The sequence below is a fragment of the Ovis aries genome, chromosome 12 (genome assembly GCF_016772045.2).
Source record: "Ovis aries strain OAR_USU_Benz2616 breed Rambouillet chromosome 12, ARS-UI_Ramb_v3.0, whole genome shotgun sequence".
NCBI classification, from domain to species: Eukaryota; Metazoa; Chordata; class Mammalia; order Artiodactyla; family Bovidae; genus Ovis; species Ovis aries.
In genome coordinates, this window is record NC_056065.1 from 35,076,827 (window position 1) to 35,096,021 (window position 19,195).

Genomic DNA, 19,195 nt, shown 5'->3' on the forward strand with positions numbered 1-19,195 from the left:
CAGCACACCAGGCCTCCCTGTCCATCTCCAACTTCTGGAGCTTACTCAGACTCATGTCCATTGAGTTGGTGATGCCGTCCAACCATCTCATCCTCTGTTGTCCCCTTCTCCTGCCGTCAATCTTTCCCAGCATCAGGACTTTTTAAATGAATCAGCTCTTCGCATCAGGTGGCCAAAGTATTAGAGTTTCAGCTTCAACATCATTCCTTCCAATAGATGATAGATAATCTTTTAAATTATATGAATTAATGTTAAATACTTTAATGACATATACACATGTTCAAAATAGGATATAATATGATATATTTGTAAATCTAATAACCATACACTCTTAAAACCAAGGTTTTAAAAGCAAACAAAAGAAACCTCACTAAAGTCAGGGATAATTTAATTCCTGCTACAGTGTCTACCAAGGCATTAATTAATCTATACTTGAACAGCTCTAGAAATAGAAAACACATTATTGTTCAAGGTATATGCTTCCATTTTTGCATTGGTTCCAGGCAGCATTAAGTTCTTTATTACATTAAATTGAAATTCAATTCCATGAAAGGATTTTAAAATTCATGAATTAAACTAGGAAGCTTGCAATGTTGTGTTTATAATTGCTTCAGGAAATGATTGAGATTCTGGCCATCATTAGGAATCTGAAGAAGCTTTGGGTCATAAGTTTGAGACAAACAGTTTCACTGGTATGCTGCATTGTGTAAATTTTCAATCATGTGACTTTTGTATGTACTGTAAACTTGTAATTGTCTAATTATTCTCCCTCGCTAACTGAAATTGAGATCCAACATGATTATCCAGATCACTTTCATGACTTTCATCACATTAGTATATGTGCCAAAGATTACTGAGTGATGGCTAGACAGTTTTAAATCTGTTTAATCACAGCTAAAGAACCCAACTCTGAAAAACACTAACGTGTCCTACAGTCTAGCTGAACTGTGAAAGTAAATTTTTAAACTCCAGCAAACTATAAGATTTGTTCTTCTTTAAATTGCCTTTTGTGCTTTGTGCTATGCAAGTCATTTCAGTCACATCTGACTCTTTGTGACCCTATGAACTGTAGTCCACTAAGCTCCTCTGTCTGTGGGATTCTCCAGACAAGAATACTGGAGTGACTTTTTCTCCTCCTCCAGGGGATTTTCCTGATCCAGGGATCAAACCCATGTCTCTTATATCTCCTATATTAGCAGACAGGTTCTTTACCACTAGAGCCATCTGGGGAAGAAATTTTCTTTTACTATAAGTCAAAATATGTTTCCTAGAAAAAAATATGCAATATTAGTAAAGAGTGTTAGTTTTATGCCTTTTGCACTTAATGGTATTGTTGTTCAGTTGCTTAGTCGTGTCTGACCCTTTGTGACCCCATGGACTGCAGCACACCAGTCAACCTTCTCTTTTGCCATCTCCTGAAACCTGCTCAAATTCATGTCTGTTGAGTCAATGATGCCACACACCCAACCATCTCATCCTCTGGCGTTCCTTTCTCCTCCTGCCTTCAGTCGTTCTCAGCATCAGGGTCTTTTCTAATGAGTCAGCTCTTTGCATCAAGTGGCCACAGCATTGGAGCTTCAGCTTCAGCATCAGCATCAGTCCTTCTAATGAATATTCAGGGTTGATTTCCTATAGTATTGACTGGTTTGGTCTCCTTGGAAGACTTGGAAACATCTTTCCACATAATATCACAGGATAAAATAGTTTCAGTTATCTATTTTACAGTCAGGGTGTTTTCATTAAATAAATGATAGAAAAATAAAACTGTTTAAGAATACTGATGAAAACATTCCTGGTAGTTTTGAGGAAAAAAAAAAAAAAAGTATGTGTTTGACCAGTCTGATTAGAGTGAATATTTTAAAAATTAAATAAATATGCTTGCATATACACACACATCCCCCAAACTAAAGAAGCAACCCAAAGGGAATAATGCATTCTCTGAGAAGTATCTCAAACACTGCCAGCCTGCATGAAAAGAAGATTTTTTTCTGTTTCTCTATGCTTCCCCTAGAACAGTGACCCAATTTTGCCCTCAAATTGGGTTAAGTGAATTTATTTGCCAATGAGGGAGTAGTGTATAAAGCCTTGATATCCCCCTTTATCTAGTGCTTCAACCTTTTTACCCTCTAAATTTGTTCACCTATATACAGAATTAGTATTAGTAGCCTTCTTTATGGTACTGGAGCAATTTCCAAGAAAGTATAGAAAGTGAATCAAATCCCCTGGGGGTCCTGAACAGTTTGGAAGGACCCTCTCTCAGAGATGCAAAAAGTTCTCCCAATTACCCTTTTCCCCTCCTTGAGAATCCCTCTTCTAGGAGGCAGAATTATCAAACTGGTAATCAGAGATTGGGCTTCCCAGGTGGCGCAGTGGCAAAGAATCCGCTTGCCAGTGCAAGAGAGGTAGGAGATATGGGTTCGATCCCTGGGTTGAAAAGATCATCTGAAGAAGAAAACAGCAACCCAATCCAGTATTCTTGTTTGGAAAATTCTATGGACAGAGGACCCTGGCTGGCTACAGTCCATAGGGTCGCAAAGAATTGGACATGACTAAGTGACTGAGCATGCATGCACGCAATCAGAGATTACACCAAGTATGCTTGCTACACACAGATTGTTAATGTAATTGACAAATAAATATAATCAGATCCACAAGTCTGATGTCTGCAGAGACTGTTCCATTGAATCCCAGGGCCATCATCGTCCAAGGAATGATTTGAAACAGCAGACAGATAGTCATGGAGTTTGCTCAGGGTTTGGAGTCAAGCATGTCCCGCCATCAGGGCTAGAAAAGGCCTATCAGAAAATATAATCTGCTGATGATAATAATTGGTTTTCCCGATCAGACATTTTCTTTGTAGTTTCATCAGTCAGTTTCTAGAATTTGACAGAATCATATATGTCTATTGTTAAGCAGTCAACTAAGATATTAGTTTAAAAAACTAATCTCTGACTTGTGCAGTTTAAAAATTTAGAGCAGTAAGTGTTTCTATGAAGAAATGTTTTTTAAAGTGAAGGAGAAAAGTTGTTTTAATCTAGCTGGATAATGTTGAGACCTGCATTATATAATTGATAGAGCCAGGCAACTGTTTGCCCATCTTAAGGAAAGATTCTGATGGTTGTGCTTTTGGATATATGGAGGGCAATGATGAAATACATGAATCAACAAAAATAATGTGCTAAATATAAACTTATTTCATCATGAGTCTTAGTGAATATAAGACTTTGCTTTCAGTCCTTGTGGATTAACACTACTATATAAATAGTGCAACCAGTCCTTTTACCTTTATATCAGATGACATACAATTGTAGCAAAGGTACGCTGTTTTCTGTACATGCTGTACTTATTTAGAGGCTGAACAATTGATTAGCAAAGTAAATTTAAAAGGAAAACCTTACAGTGCCTCTCTGAGTATTTTTTTCTAGATAATAAAACACATTGTTAGCAAACTGTTCTAGATGATTGCTGAAGATAAACACGGCTCGTAAACCAGGAGCCCCACTAATTCTTTACGTGTTTAACCTAAGTTCCACTTCTTTTCATTCCACAGACACCCTATTTTTGGCCATCAAATTGTTGGGAGCCGGAAAACACAGACTATGGTCAGTGCAATATCTCCTCATTTTCTTGTTGACAGTACCATTACGTATGGATGAGCACATGCTTGCATTTTATGGTTTGTCACTGAGAAGAGAATACTAAAATTTTCAATATGAGAGTAATATTTCTAACATTGAATTTATAAATGACCTTGTTTAGAAAGTCACCAAATCTGGTGGCAGCTTATTCCATGTTATAGTGTCTCCTGTGACTATTAAAAAAATACAGTTCCTTTGAATAGCTTAAAGAGCTATAAATAAACCTTAAAGGACTATTATTATTATTATTTTTCTGTACCACACTGGTCTACTGGAAAGAGTAACAAAGGGGTTCAGAGAGCCAGAATTTTTGTTCACCTCTTCTATTTAGCTATGATTTGTAGTAAGTCCCTTGCCTTCCACACTGCACTTTTCTCACTATTATTTGAGGGATCTTGTGATTCTGTTAGCAGAAGGTTTTGTTAAACATGAAAGGCCAAATGCAAACAAAAGAAAAGATACAGTAGGAAATTCAATCATAGTGAATCAACTTCAGTCTACTTCAAATCTACTTCTGTCTAACTCAGTTCAACAACCATGATTTTAATTAAACTCTTCAAGGAAACAGGCTCCTAATAAGTGCCGCTTCTTACATTTTCCTGAAGGCTACAGTTTTCAAACATAATATTGTATGGTTTTTAAATATCATTTTTACGAGTATTTATTGAGGCTTTGTTTCAACGCCAAGAGCCATAGTAGGTGCTGGGATAAGGAGACTCTGACTTTATCTATACTATTGAGTAACTCATAGGCTAGATGAGAAAAGAGAATTACACAAAAGAAGTTGCTGTGAAGTGCCTAGTGAATGTTAATAGTGGTATATGTAAAATAGATGGAAGTTTGTAAGAATAAGAGAATTACTTCGAGGGTTTCCAGAGTGATCTCACAAAAGAACTGAGAGCATTTGAGGTGGATTTTAAAAGAGGGGAAATTTTTCAGGAAGCAAGGCAGAGAAGGCATTTGAGGCAGAGAAAGGGCCAGCATATGCAAAGACAGAAACTTGACAGCAATCTGGCTTTCTTTGCCTCCTGGAAAGACATTTGATAGAAAACCATAGGAAAGTCCATAAAAAACCAATGAAGTCATCCCTCATTTTTGTCAAACTTGGATTTCATAGTTCATCCAGGTGGTCATGTGCCAACCAAAAATTCAAACTAACATAACTTACGGAAAACAATCTAAAAACCAGAGTACTTAACAATTAATAGAATAGATTATTCTTTTCTAGTGGGGGGAATGTTGCTTTTTTTCATCCAGGGTACCCAGCAGGGTATACTTCCCAAGTGGCTCAGACGGTAAAGAGTCTGTTCACAATGTGGGAGACCCAGGCTCAATTCTTGGGTCAGGAAGGTCACCTGGAGAAGGAAATGGCAACCCATTCCAAGTATTCTTGCCTGGAAAATCCCATGGACAGAGAAGCCTGGCAGGTTATAGTCCACGGGATTGCAAAGAGTGGGACACAACTGAGCAACTAACACTTTCAGGGTACACATTCTTCAAAACTGAGATACTTAAAGAAGTTACTTAAAAACAAACAAACACACACACAGCTTTCTGATTGGTATATCTGAGTTGGAGAACTTTGTGGAGAGTTTTGTCCATCCTGGGATTGTTCAGTTCAGTTCAGTTGCTCAGTCGTATCTGACTCTGTGACCCCATGGACTGCAGCACTCCAGGCCTCCCTGTATCACCAACTCCCGAAGTTTACTCAAACTCATGTCCATTGAGTCGGTGATGCCATGCAACCATCTCAACCTCTGTCATCCCCTTCTCCTCCTGCCTTCGATCTTTCCCAGCATCAGGGCCTTTTCAAATAAGTGATTTCTTTGCATCAGGTGGCCAGAGTATTGGAGTTTTAGCTTCAGCATCCATCCTTACAATGAATATTCAGGACTGGTTTCCTTTAGAATGGACTGGTTGGATCTCCTGGCAGTTCAGGGGACTCTAAAGAGTCTTCTCCAATACCACAGTTCAAAAGTATCAGTTCTTCAGCACTCAAATTTCTTTATAGTCCAACTCTGACATCCATACATGACTACTGGAAAAACCGTAGCTTTGACCAGACGGACCTTTGTTGGTAAAGTAATGTCTCTGCTTTTTAATATGCTGTCTAGATTGGTCATAACTTTTCTTCCAAGAAGCAAGCATCTTTTAATTTCATGGCTGTGGTCACCATGTACAGTAATTTTGGAGAAAATAAAGTCTGTCAAAGCTTCCAGTTTCCCCATCTATTTGCCATGAAGTGATGGGACCAGATGCCATGATCTTAGTTTTATGAATATTGAGTGTTAAGCCAACTTTTTCACTCTCCTCTTTCACTTTCATCAAGAGTGAAAGTTCTTCTCTTTCTGCCATAAGGGTGTTGTCATCTGCATGTCTGAGGTTATTAATATTTCTCCCAGAAATCTTGATTCCAGCTTGTGCTTCTTCCATCCCAGCATTTCTCATGATGTACTCTGCATATAAATTAAATAATCAGGGTGACAATACACCACCTTGACGTACTCCTTTCACTATTGGAACCAGTCTGTTGTTCCATGTCCAGTTCTAACCTGGGATGGTGCCTTGGAATTATTTCACCAAAGAGTATGGCATATTAGTGAAGAAAACACCTGGACATCTGAAAAGGAGCTCATGGAGAAAAACCCAGGTGATGGAGGCAGACAGACCTGAACTCAGTTGGTATGTCACAGCGACATACCAACTGTGTAACTCTGGGCAAGGCTTGTTACATTTCTGAGCCTGTCTGCTTGCTTTTCAAGAAAAAAAGATAATAATACTGACTCCCTAAAATTGTTGAATGAATCAAAATTAATATGCCTAAGAAAACTGGTATTGTTGCTCTCATACTTAATGGATCAAAATTGTTTTCACTTGTCATTATTATTTACTGACAGATACGCTTTCCCTGTTCCTTGCATAAAAGCAAATTCTTATTCTTAATGTTCTCTCAATACATCTTTTGTGTTTTTCATGAATATGTTAGTGTTTACAATTGCAGTTCATATTTCAACACTTCATGATAGATTAATGTTTTAGTGCTAAACATGAGGAAATGGCATGACTTACACAGAAAATAATTTATGGAACATCTCTCAAAGTCAGTCATCTCAAAATTATTAATGTCATTCGGTTTAACATTAGCTCTTGTCAGAGTCCATTTAATGAGAGTCATTGTCTAAACTTTCTCCCAAACCTGGAGAGCATTTAATTTTTAACTAAAAGTAGGCATAGTCTTTATTATTCTGGTTTTTTTTTTCCCCTGAATAAACATATACCTGTTTATGTCTCATTTGCTTGGTTTAGTATACAAGTGAAGATTAATATGCAAGTGTATTATTATACAAGTGAACAATAAAATAAATATTCGATAAAAGGTTATAGACAAAGAGAAAGTGAAATGATAATGATCTCAGTCACTATACCACTCCTATAGGCAATGATGCTTTGTCTTCTGTGATTTTTCATTTTACGTACAAGTATAGAAGCGATTCAAAGTATCCAACTTTGAATTTCCCACCACTGTTTGTTTAAAGAACATTTATAAAGCATGAACACTTTCTTATAAAGAGGATGTTGATGCTGTAGTTGGGTTGGAAGGCCCAACAGAAATAATAGTGATTACTTAGCTGTTTTTTCTGAAACAGCTTCAGACAGACAAAGCTTATTGATTAAAGAAGATTTAAAGAATGCTTCTTATATTCTGTCAATATCTAATGTCTGTTTTCATCACCAATTGAAACTTACTGGAAAGCCTCTGCAGAACATAAACATCTACAAGCCAGTTTAGATGGAGGAACACTTTTCCATGATTACCTTGGTTTTGTAGAAAAATAGGATATGTTGATCGTGTTAAGGGCTATGGGAAAAAACACCAGTTTTTTGAAAATTAAGTTGTGTGAGATTTCTGATATTTTTTCACCCAAGTACAAAAAAGATAATCCAATCCAATTAAAATGGGGTCAGGAATGAATTTCCCGTGTATTTACATCAAGAATCATCTAGTATAAAGGGATTGCAATGAAAGCTGGAGGCCAAGACCCAAGGAAGTTTTTCAGAGAACTATGGTAAGAAGTGGAGACTATAGTGGTGATAGAAAACTCAAACAGAAGCGAGAGGTGGGAAGTTCACTGGTATTATAAGCAAACAATGCACATTGAAATTCCTGCAGATGAACACACATCAACCAACATCTTTCGTCTGTCTCCTGTTAAGGGTGCAATCTCCAGTGTTCAAACAGAACGTGGACCTCAAGAAATTGAAACTTCCAATAAAGACAGGAGCTGATGCTATACTTTTATGACTCTCCTCATTCACTTCACCCAAATCCTGGCCCTGTTGGAGCATGTCCTTATTGAATACTTTTATATTTTGTTCATTGTAGATTTTTTTGCAGTTTTATTTTTGCATGTTACATTGCTGCTGCTGCTAAATCGCTTTAGTTGTGTCTGACTCTGTGCGACCCCATAGGCGGCAGCCCACCAGGCTCCCCCGTCCCTGGGATTCTCCAGGCAAGAATGCTGGAGTGGGTTGCCATTGCCTTCTCTGATATGTTACATTAAAGTATTATTTATTTTCTTGATTAGTGGGTAATTTGGCAATCTCTTGACTTACCCTGTAGGCAAATGCCTCACTCATCTCATCCTAGGGTCAACTGAGACCAATGCATGCTAACTGCAGAAAGGCAGACATGTTCTCAACATAAGGAACTTTTAACAATTTAACAATGGAAATTGTCCAGAACTTGCCTTATCTTGCAGAATGATGGTTTGTGCCCCAAAATATTCAGCTAATGCTCTATTTCCTCCAGGATGTTTTGAGGACCTCTAGCCTATATAGAAAGGTTCTGGGACTTCCCAGATGGCTCAATGGTAAAGAACCTACCTGCCAATGCAAGGGACATAAGAAAAGCGATTTTGATCCCTGGTGGAGAAGATCCCCTGGTGGAAAAAACCCTGGTGGAAAAAATGGCAACCCACTCCAGGATCCTTGCCTGGAGAATCCCTTGGCTGGAGGAAACTGGCAGGCTACAGTCCATTGGGTTGTAAAAGGGTTGGACACGGCGTAGCAACTAAACAACAACAATAAAAAGGGCTTTGACAGTGTCAGTGTACAGCCAGACTTCCCATTTTGCTTAGGCTTAATAACTACAGGAAGCTCATTTATTTCATTTAAAGTTTTACTAAAGAAAAGTAGTTGTGGTGGCCATGAAAATAAAAGACTGCTTACAATCCTTATATAGACTTTTTGACGATCAAAGAATGAAAGGGAAAATTTAAAAATTAAAAAAAATGATCTCATATAAATGAGATCATTTATAATATTGTTGTTCAGTCGCTAAGTCATGTCCAACTCTTTGCGACCCCCTAGACTGGAGCACACCATACTTCCCTGTCCTTCACTATCTCCCAGAGTTTGCTCAAACTCATGTCCATTGAGTCAGTGATACCACTCAACCATCGCATCCTCTGTCACCCTCTTCTGCTCTTGCACTCAATCTTTCACAGCATCAGGGTCTTTTACAGTTAGTCAGAATATAAGTAAGCACTAATAGGCAAACCTTACCTGCCTCCTTAGAAACCTGTATGCAGGTCAAGAAGCAACAGAACCAGACATGGAAAAGCAAACTGGTTCAAAATTGGGAAAGCAGTACATCAAGGCTGTATATTGTCACCCTGCTTATTTAACTTATATGCAGAGTACATCATGTGAAATGCCAGGCTAGATGAAGAACAAGCTGGAATGAAGATATTTGATTGCTCTATCAACTATTAATAACCTCAGATATGCAGATAACACTACCCTAATAGCAGAAAGTGAAGATAAACTAAAGAGCCTCTTGATGAAGGTGAAGGAGGAGAATGAAAAAGCTGGCTTAAAACTCAACATTCAAAGAAGTAAGATCATGGCATCACTGACTCAATGGACATGAATTTGAGTAAGCTCTGGAAGATGGTAAAGGACAGGGAAGCCTGGCATGCTGCAGTCCATCTACAAATTAGCGATACTATTTCATGAAGACTCAGTTTCCTCAAGTCTAGCAATTAAAGCTGAAAAACGTTCTTAGTGAATACACAAATCAACAACAGAGGCATTATTTTTCATTGTTTTAATATAGAGTGGCTGGTAAGGTGCAGACTATTATTCAGTCAGGTTTTGGTCTTTGAAATTTTCTCGGCCTGGGAAGTTAAGAGACAGAAACTTCATACCCTAGGAGGTAAATATTCTATATCCTAAGACTTTCTGGATAGATAATAGACATTTTTTTGTGGCATAGAGCTGAAATAAGACTACTTCTAAGTCCGAGTGATTTGTCAAAAAAAATTTTTTTCTTTTAATTAAAACCTGCTTAACAAGAAATTTGGATGTCTGGTTTCACATTTTCCTTAAGCAGGGAGAGGGTGTGGGGATTTTAGTATTTTGTTTCTACATTCTCTTAACAGAAAGGAGATTTTGTTGTTGTTCAGTCACTCAGCCATGTCCGACCCTTCGCAACCCCATGGACTGCAGCACGCCAGGCTTCCCTGTCCTTCACCATCTCCCGGAGCTTGCTCAAACTCATGTCCACTGAGTCAGTGATGCCATCCAACCATCTCGTCCTCTGTCATTCCCTTTGAAGGAGATTTAGATTGTTTTAAATCACACTAGACAAAAGCTCTTGTAGGAACCCTGAAGAAAGTGAAGTCAGAGAGTAAACTTGAACACCTGGCAAGGTTCCAAAGTTTCTTTTGGCAAAGCAATGGCATGCCCTCAACTCTTCCTTGACTCAGAATGTCCATGTCAGTGTTAAATCATGACTTTATCCAGTAATGAAATTTCAGAGCTGGAGGGAACCTGAGAGGTCATCCAATTTGACCATCTCAGCTAAGGATGAGGCAGCTGAGTTCCACAGAGTGACAGGATTTGTTCAGTCAAGGTCAAGGGCCAAGTTTTCAATGCACGAAAACGTGAGATAAATAGAAGATTGCTGATATCTAACTTAGCAGAGCATTCAGTAAAGACTTTCAGTAATATATTGAATAGTTGCTACTTTTCTCAGCTATTAAGGACATATACCAAATGTGGGGCTTCCTTTGTAGCTCAGTTGGTAAAGAATCCACCTGCAGTGCAGGAGACCTGGGTTCAATTCCTGGGTCAGGAAGATCCTTGGAGAAGGAAATGGAAGCCCACTCCAGTGTTCTTGCCTGGTGAATCCCATGGACAGAGGAGCCTGGCAGGCTACAGTCCATGGGGTCGCAAGAGTCGGACATGACGTAGTGACTAAAGTACAACATGTACCAATTGTGGGGTTTCCCTGGTGGCTAAGTGGTAAAGAATCCACCTGCAATGCAGGAGACATAGGTCTCATCCCTGGGTCAGAAAGATCCCCCAGAGATAGAAATGGCAACCCACTCCAGTGTTCTTATCTGGGAAATCCCGCAGACAGAGGAGCCTGACAGCCTACAGTCTTTGGGACCACATAGAGTCAGACATGACTTAGCCCTGAGCAACAACAAAATAAAAACAAATGTGCTGTGTCTTTGCATTTCTATCATTGTTACAGAACAAATTCTGGCCAGATAAGTTTTCTGTGACTGACCTGAGCTATGCTTTCATGCCAAGTCTGAGGTGTCAGGTTCTTGTTAAAGAAGTTTATCTTCAGGCCTAGAGATATTATTCCAAGGCTGCTCAATCTCCTACTGTTGCTCCTTGGACTCTTTGTGAAGCTTTGGGCAGCTGTTATAATAAAAGTAAGGGATACCGCACTGTACTCCCAAATCACCATGCTGTTTGTCAAGCTCCAGTACTCCTCAGGCTGATTTCCTGGAATGGGAGGCAAAGGGCCTGAATTGCAAAGCCGTCATAAACATTTCTCTTTTAGATATAGTTTACCAGCTGGGGAAGAACAGCATCTCTGCTTAGTTTATAGGAAGGACCTAGAATTCTTCTGCCCAGCTGACTAACTGTTCAGTTCAAACCACCAGATGAAATGCCTTGGAGTTAAAATGTGTCAAGAGGAACTTCATAGAATGGAATCACTGGAACATGACTGAGCAGTTGCTGAGTGCTTTTTGGAGGTTAAATCCTATCTAGAGGCTAGTACAGTACCCTGAGAGAACTTTTAATGATATATGAAATAGTTACCAAGCTTCTAAACATGTCTATTTTCTTATAACACCTTTTAAAATTACCACTGTGTTTGAGTGACTCAGACAGTAAAGAATCTGCCTGCAATTCAGGAGACCTGGGTTCAATTCCTGGGTTGGGAAGATTCCCCTGGAGAAGGGAATAGCAACCCACTCCAGTATTCTTGTCTGTAGAATCCCATGGACAGAGGAGCCTAGCAGGATACAGTCCTTGGGGTCACAAAGAGTTGGACACCACTGAGCGACTAACACTTTCTCCTCACTTGAATTTCAGTAATGATGTTACAGATTATTTTTTTTGCCCCCCCAAAAATGATAAAATCAGAAATTTACAACTTGGGGAAAAATGACAAAGACCAATATGCTTTGGTTTATAATGCTCTATTTTTTATTTTTAGTGCCTCAGTGTAAATAAGCAGGCAAGAAATGATTGTGGTTTTTTCCCCCTTTCAGCGGTTTACCTCTGCAAAAGAACAATGCAAAACAAAGCAAGGCTGGAGCTGGCCGACTATGAAGCTGTAAGTACCAAGGACTTCCTGGCAAAGAAAGGTATAAGATGAGCAAGAATAAGGCCTATGGTCATTTCTGGGCACTCTGAACTTTCTACATTCATGAATCTTAGAGATCAGATTTCCAGGGAGGGACAGCATAATTACTATATCCCTTACTTGCTTACTTCCTCTCATCATTCACAGTGATGATGAAATTCTAAATACACAAATTCAGGGAAGAAGTAGGAAGTATATATTATTTGCTAAAATTGACTTTAATGTAAAAGTTTTATGTATGTTGTCATTTGTTTTTAGTCACTAAGTCGTGTCTCTTTGTGACTCCATGAATGTAGCCCTCCAGGATTCTCTGTCCATGGGATTTATGCCAGGCAAGCATACTGGAGTGGGTTGCCATTTCCTTCTTCAGGGGATTTTCCTGACCCAGAGATCGAACCTGTATCTCCTGCATTGGCAGGCAGATTCTTTGCCACTGAGCCACCAGGAAGCCCAAAATCTTTATGTGTATACATACACACACAATCACACACACACACACACACACACACACACACACACACATATACTATATATAATGAAGATATCCAAACTTAGAGAATTAAAGAGTGTTTACACTGAAAAATGGTTTTTGCAAAATCTTTAGGTTGGTCACCATCAGCAGATTAAATTGACCTCATGTAATCTGTTCAGATGATCGCTATCTTCTGATTTACTAAACTTAAAGCACTATCTGTAAATGGGTAGTAGGGGGCCAAAGGTTTACATTTTTCTCAAAAACCAGATAAACTTATTGAATCAGTAGTAGAAATGTACTGATTTCTTATTCAGTAAAATGGGCAAAGAAAAAACAATGGATTACTCTTGAGCACTTTTTAATGTAAGTTTAGTATTTGGGGGTTTTAGTCATATTCACTAATATTGATGTTTGTAATAGGCTTTCCTATGTCCTCTGTGACTGTTAATTGGAGGATTAGCTGCATTTAGTGAGCATGACTTATCATTCCAAGTACACTTACTCCAAGGAATTTTTATTTGTTTTCTTGGTAAGTACATATGGTATGCAACCGGGCAGAAACAGATAGCTTTTGGGCTTCCCTGTGGCTCTGCTGGTAAAGAATCCGCCTGCAACGTGGGAGACCTGGGTTTGATCCCTGGATTGAGAAGAGTCCCTGGAGAAGGGAAAGGCTGCCCACACCAATATTCTGGTCTGGAGAATTCCATGGACTATATAGTCCATGGGGTCGCAGAGTTGGACACAACTGAGTGATTTCCACTTTCACTTTTCACATATGGTAGATAAACTAGAAGGGGGCATAGTAAGACTGAGCTCCAGAATGTCTTCTCCATGGTATATTTTACAGGAGAGCTTGGCCAGGCTACAGAGAGCATTTGCCCGGAAGTGGGAGTTCATTTTTATGCAAGCAGAAGCACAAGCAAAGTGAGTCCTTGTGAGTCTTTTGGAAGATTTGTTCAAGTTGTGGCCTTTTATCCACAGAGGCACTATGATTAACACTGCTTACTCTTCATTGTTGTGATGTTAACAGAGTGGACAAGAAGAGAGACAAGATTGAAAGGAAGATCCTTGATAGTCAAGAGAGAGCGTTCTGGGATGTACACAGACCTGTGGTGAGCAAGCACATGCCCCAACATTGTCTGAATTCATAACTTCAGCCTTTGGAAAGTAAAGGAAGAATGTAGTAATTCCATTTCCCGCCGCCCCCGCCCCGGAAGTCATGGTGAATTTAGGAGAAGAGTGCCACTTGTATATAAAGTGACTAGAGGATTCAATAGTATAATATTTAATTTACAAGACTGCATTTTTCTAACATGACATTACTTGCATGCTCACTTTTGGCTTCTGAGGTGCTTGATACTTTCATACACTTGAAGGAAAAAAGTCTGCAACAAAGTAGTTTTGCATGGCTTCCAATCTACATTTTTTTTCTGAATTTATAGTAAAAGTATGAGTTAAAATGTTATTCCTCCACCAAGTTTTCTTTTTTAAAACCTACTAATAGCCTGCCTTGAATGTCAGCTTTAATGGAAACGTTTTAGGTGGCTCTGCTTCAGCTTAGCTCATTCTTCTAATGATGTAACTGGTCATTGACTCTACATACAATAACTTAGCTGGTTTTCTTATATAGTAATGTTATAGTATTAATAATGTTAAACCATATGAGCCAGAGTAACAAATAACAAACAACCTTGATTAATACCAGAAAACTTTGTGTAAGGAGTTAAACAATGGTTATGAGCTTATATCTTTAAACACAGACCTAGAGAATGATATTTATATAGTATTATTAAATAACAGGATCACAGCAAGAAATGAATCGAGATTCTTTGAGACTATTTTAAAATTTTCCTCTCAACTACCTGTGGGAATGGGCCAAAACAGGTCTGTTTTCCAAAGGTTTGTATATACATGTCTATATATATATGATTAAAATTAAAATTTTATATATATTTAAATTCTAGATATTAATTCAACTGTCAGATTTCATATGGAATTTTTTTGAATTCACAAAAAATTAGAATTGAGACTTAACTGTCTTTCCTACTCAAAATTCAGCTTGAGTTTTATTTCTCATGGTGTGAAAAAGATTGTTAAGGTCACATGCATAAGTATTACAAGGATATGAAGTAGGATTTTTGCTTGTTTTAAGCCATCTCTAGAAACTGATTAATAAGTTATGTCCTCATGTTCATCCACTTTATGCTCCTGAACATCTGATGGCCCATCTCCAGCCTAGTTTAAATCTGATGACTCTTGGCAACTCAAGAGGACTTGCTCCATGTCAGATCCCCTTCTCTCCCCACATCTATTCCACAGCAAAAACTCACGTTCTTAGATCATGTAAACTGATCCCACCTCAACACACTTGCCTGTTCAGTTGCCCAGGAATTACTCAGCCAGTCCCGTGCCTTCTATGTGCCCTGTAACCATTGTGAGTAGGCTCCAGTCCTGTTTCTCCACAGAGCAAGGCATGTATGAATGTTCTCCAGGGGGCCCTGCTGTACCCCTCACTAGATGTTCAGTTAGAAAGTCCTCCCAAAGAGCGCCTGGAGGCAGAAACCACCCTGAAGCTGTTAGTTCCATTTCCCTTATTCAATTTGTGGATGCCTCTGTGGGGCTTTATATCTCTTAAAATGAACATGTTGTACAATTCTTGGTTACTGTTTATTTTCCAGAGGGAAAAAAATAATAGAGCTTTGGGTTATCTGCACGTTTCTGAGAATGTAATGCACCTAATCCAACCCTACCTTCAGTTATTTTTTACATTACAACTTAGTATCCCGTTAGAAGAAATGTTTTCGAAGTGGTCCCAGGTGCACGTGAAGTGATGACACTTGTCTGGAGGCCGTATCAGTCACACAGGTCCTGCCTTGTGTCTGGATTTTAGAACTCTGAGTGCTTACTGAGGATTAGTTGACAGAGATGATGCTGGCAGGATTGTTAAGCAAGACATTCCTAAAAGAGCTTTTAATGGCTATTTCCCCAGCAAAATACACAAGCTATACTTCTATTCACTGGCTGTGGTGTTAAATAAACAATAATAAGAAGAACTTTCTAAGATAACTATACCTCCAAAAATGTCCTTATTTTTATTTTGGTTTTGAAAAAGTCTTATTACAAAATTGTGAATACACTACTGCCTGTTTTTAAAGTATAGAAAGTAATATTCTCATTGGAATAAAAGACTCTGTATTCAATTTCACAGATGTATAACACAATTTAATTAAAACACTTTTAAGCTATATAATTATATTTTTCCTGTATTGCTTTAGATTTATGAATATATTAATATCTTTGTTTTCAAAGACAAAAATGGAGTTATCCTAGCAGTACTATTTGTTGATTTGTTTCATTTTATTTCCTCTTGCATAATCCTACCCTTAAACCTTCAGTTCAGTTCAGTTCAGTTGCTTAGTCGTGTCTAACTCTTTGTGACCCCATGAATCGCAGCACTCCAGGCCTCCCTGTCCATCACCAACTCCCGGAGTTCACTCAGACTCACGTCCATCAAGTGAGTGATGCCATCCAGCCGTCTCATCCTCTGTCGTCCCCTTCTCCTCCTGCCCCCAATCCCTCCCAGCATCAGAGTCTTTTCCAATGAGTCATCTCTTCACGTGAGGTGGCCAAAGTACTGGAGTTTCAGCTTTAGCATCATTCCTTCCAAAGAAATCCCAGAATTGATCTCCTTCAGAATGGACTGGTTGGATCTCCTTGCAGTCCAAGGGACTCTCAAGAGTCTTCTCCAACACCACAGTTCAAAAGCGTCAATTCTTTGGCACTCAGCCTTCTTCACAATCCAACTCTCACATCCATACATGACCACAGGAAAAACCATTAGCTGAGAACAATTAATCCTGATAAAACTTTTACTAGTTTAAGTCAAGGTGATATACTGTATTGCATTTTGTTTGGTTTGCTTTGATTTGATCTGGTTTGATGCTGTCATTTATTTAATTAAAATAGGTTGGAAACAATTAGCCAGAATTATAGTCAGGAAGGGGAAATCTCAAAAAGAAGCTCAGAATCTTTAAAGTATACTTAAATTTAATGTAGAATATTATAAAATATTATGAGTTTATACTTAGAGATGTAGAAAATATATGTATTGTGATTTTTTTAGTGAAATCACTTAACACAGTATACTCGTTTATTGCATTTAATACCTTTTTGAAATAAATTTAGTTTCCTTAAGTACGTGCATGTTTACTCCCGAAAAAAAAAAATAAATGAAGTCATAACACTGAGAAGGACTCTTCAGTTATTAAGGACTCCAGACAGAATTGTCAAACACTAACTACAGTATGTCCCTACATCTGAACCTTCACATTGCAAACTTGAGAATGTGCGCCCTCATGTCCGAACACATAAGTTGGTTCACTTGTCTGGCGCACATTGTCACGTGCATACATCCTCTACAAGTGGTTGTGTTTTTGCGTGCTTTACTGTACAGTAATGCATAGAATTCAGTAGTACAGTATATTATAAGATTTAAAATGTTTTCTTTATTTTTTATTTGTTTCTATGTATTATTTGTGTGAAAAGTATTGTAAACCTGTTACAGCAAACAGTTACTAGATAGCTAGTGGTGTTAGTTGGGTACACAGGCTAACAATGTTAGTCTTAATGAAAAAAATTAGACTTCCCAAGGTGTTCTTGGAATGGAACTCATTTATATGTAGGGGACTTACTGTATTCAAGATAATGGTAGGGGAAATAGACCAAATTGTAACAAATGTCAAAGATAATTTGGGATATGGGTTGACTTGTGTATTTAGTGTTTTGATACTTTTATAAAGCCTCTTCAAGGGCTAACGGAGTCTTATTGTTGTTGTTCAGTTGCTAAGTCAGTTGCGACCCCATGGACTGCAGCACAGAAGGCTCCTCTGTCCTCCACTGTCTCCCAGAGTTTGTTCAAATTCATGTCCATTGAGTCGGCAATGATCTAACCATCTTAGTCTATATTAACTAAGTTCGAGCAGCTAGTTGGGTGCCAAGTCGCTCATTCGTGTCCAACTCTTTGGGACCCCTGGACTGTAGCCCACCAGGCTCCTCCATCCATAAGATTCTCCAGACAAGAATACTGAAGTGGGTTGTCATTTCCTTCTCCACTGAGCAACTAGTTAAATTGCAGTAAAAATTCTGTTTGTCACAGTGCTAAAGAGTTTCATTAACACTAACTTCCTAGTACTTGTTTTAATATCTTCAGATTATAATTTCTTAGAGATCAGAGTTTGTCTGAAATATTCTATACATTTCCTGTAAATTTTTTTTTCTTTGAATACATTAGTGTGGAGAGTCTGGTGAAGCATGTATGTGTATGCACAAAGTCCTTTAAAATTTGGGGTTTAAAAGTGTCTGAAGAAGAGGTTATAAATTTGCATAAGAAGTTTGAGAAGTTCAATAAGATTCAAAGTTTTTATAACCTACTGAATTAGATCTAAGTGATTCTAAGGAAATACAACCATCACGGAGGGGGAAAAAGTAGTCTAGTGAACTGGCCTTTCAAAGTAGAATGGTCCTGATATCTAGAACCAAACTTGTTCCTCATGGCCCCATTGTGGTGCCCCTTATACCCTTAGCACTGACTTTGGTTTTTTGTTTGTTACATTTTTTTCAGCCTCATGGAGGTGTACTTGACAAACTAAATTGTAAGATACTTAAAGTGTACAATATGATGATTTAGTTACATTTTCTTCAGCTTCATGGAGGTGTACTTGACAAACTAAATTGTAAGATACTTAAAGTGTACAATATGATGATTTTATATATGTGTTCTTTGTGAAAGGACTCCTACCATCAAGTTAGTTAACCCTGACTTTGAAAGTTGATCTAAAGAGATGGAGTGTAGGGAACCTGGGCACATTCATATGTGCAAGGTAGAGTCAGCTGTATAGAGTGAATCACCTCTCCTCTCACCTTGGAAATCCATAGTGAACTATGGGAGCTCTAGGGTTATACTTTAAGGCAGTACTGTGGGTGAACATTATTTATACTGCAAACTATAAAGCATAAGACCACAATTATAAATATTCTTGCAGATACACTATGACGGGCATCACCTTGGCACATTTTTGTTGAGGAGGGTAGGGGGAACCTGATATTAGGTTAAGATACAGATATTTTAAAAAAAATTTTTATTGAAGTATACCATACATAGAAATGCATACCAAATCCGTAATGAAATAGCACCTCACACCACTTAGAATGGCAGTTCTAAGAAGATAAGAGATAATAAGTGTTGGTGAGGATATGAAGCAAAATTCTGTGCATTGTCTTGGTGGGAATGTAAATTGGTGCAACCACTATGGAAACAGTAAGGAGGTTTCTCAAAACATTAAAAATAAAACTGTAGTATGATCCAGCAGTTCCACTTTGGGGTATTTATCCAAAGTAAATGAAAACATG

At 38.3% G+C, this 19,195-nt stretch overlaps 1 protein-coding gene across 6 annotated transcripts in view; it reads left to right on the forward strand.

The window, feature by feature from the left end:
* RGS7 (regulator of G protein signaling 7) overlaps positions 1–19,195 on the forward strand; it is a 472,754-nt gene that overhangs the window by 394,470 nt on the left and 59,089 nt on the right. For 3 of the 6 annotated variants that reach the window (XM_015099194.4, XM_015099193.4, XM_060396467.1), the window contains 4 exons: positions 3,551–3,602; positions 12,218–12,282; positions 13,635–13,711; positions 13,818–13,899. In XM_015099194.4, the coding sequence (XP_014954680.1) occupies positions 3,551–3,602; positions 12,218–12,282; positions 13,635–13,711; positions 13,818–13,899 (276 nt within the window). Of the gene's footprint in view, positions 1–3,550; positions 3,603–12,217; positions 12,283–13,634; positions 13,722–13,817; positions 13,900–19,195 lie in introns of all 6 variants that reach the window. The other 3 variants (XM_060396468.1, XM_042257205.2, XM_060396466.1) reach the window with 2 other exon arrangements.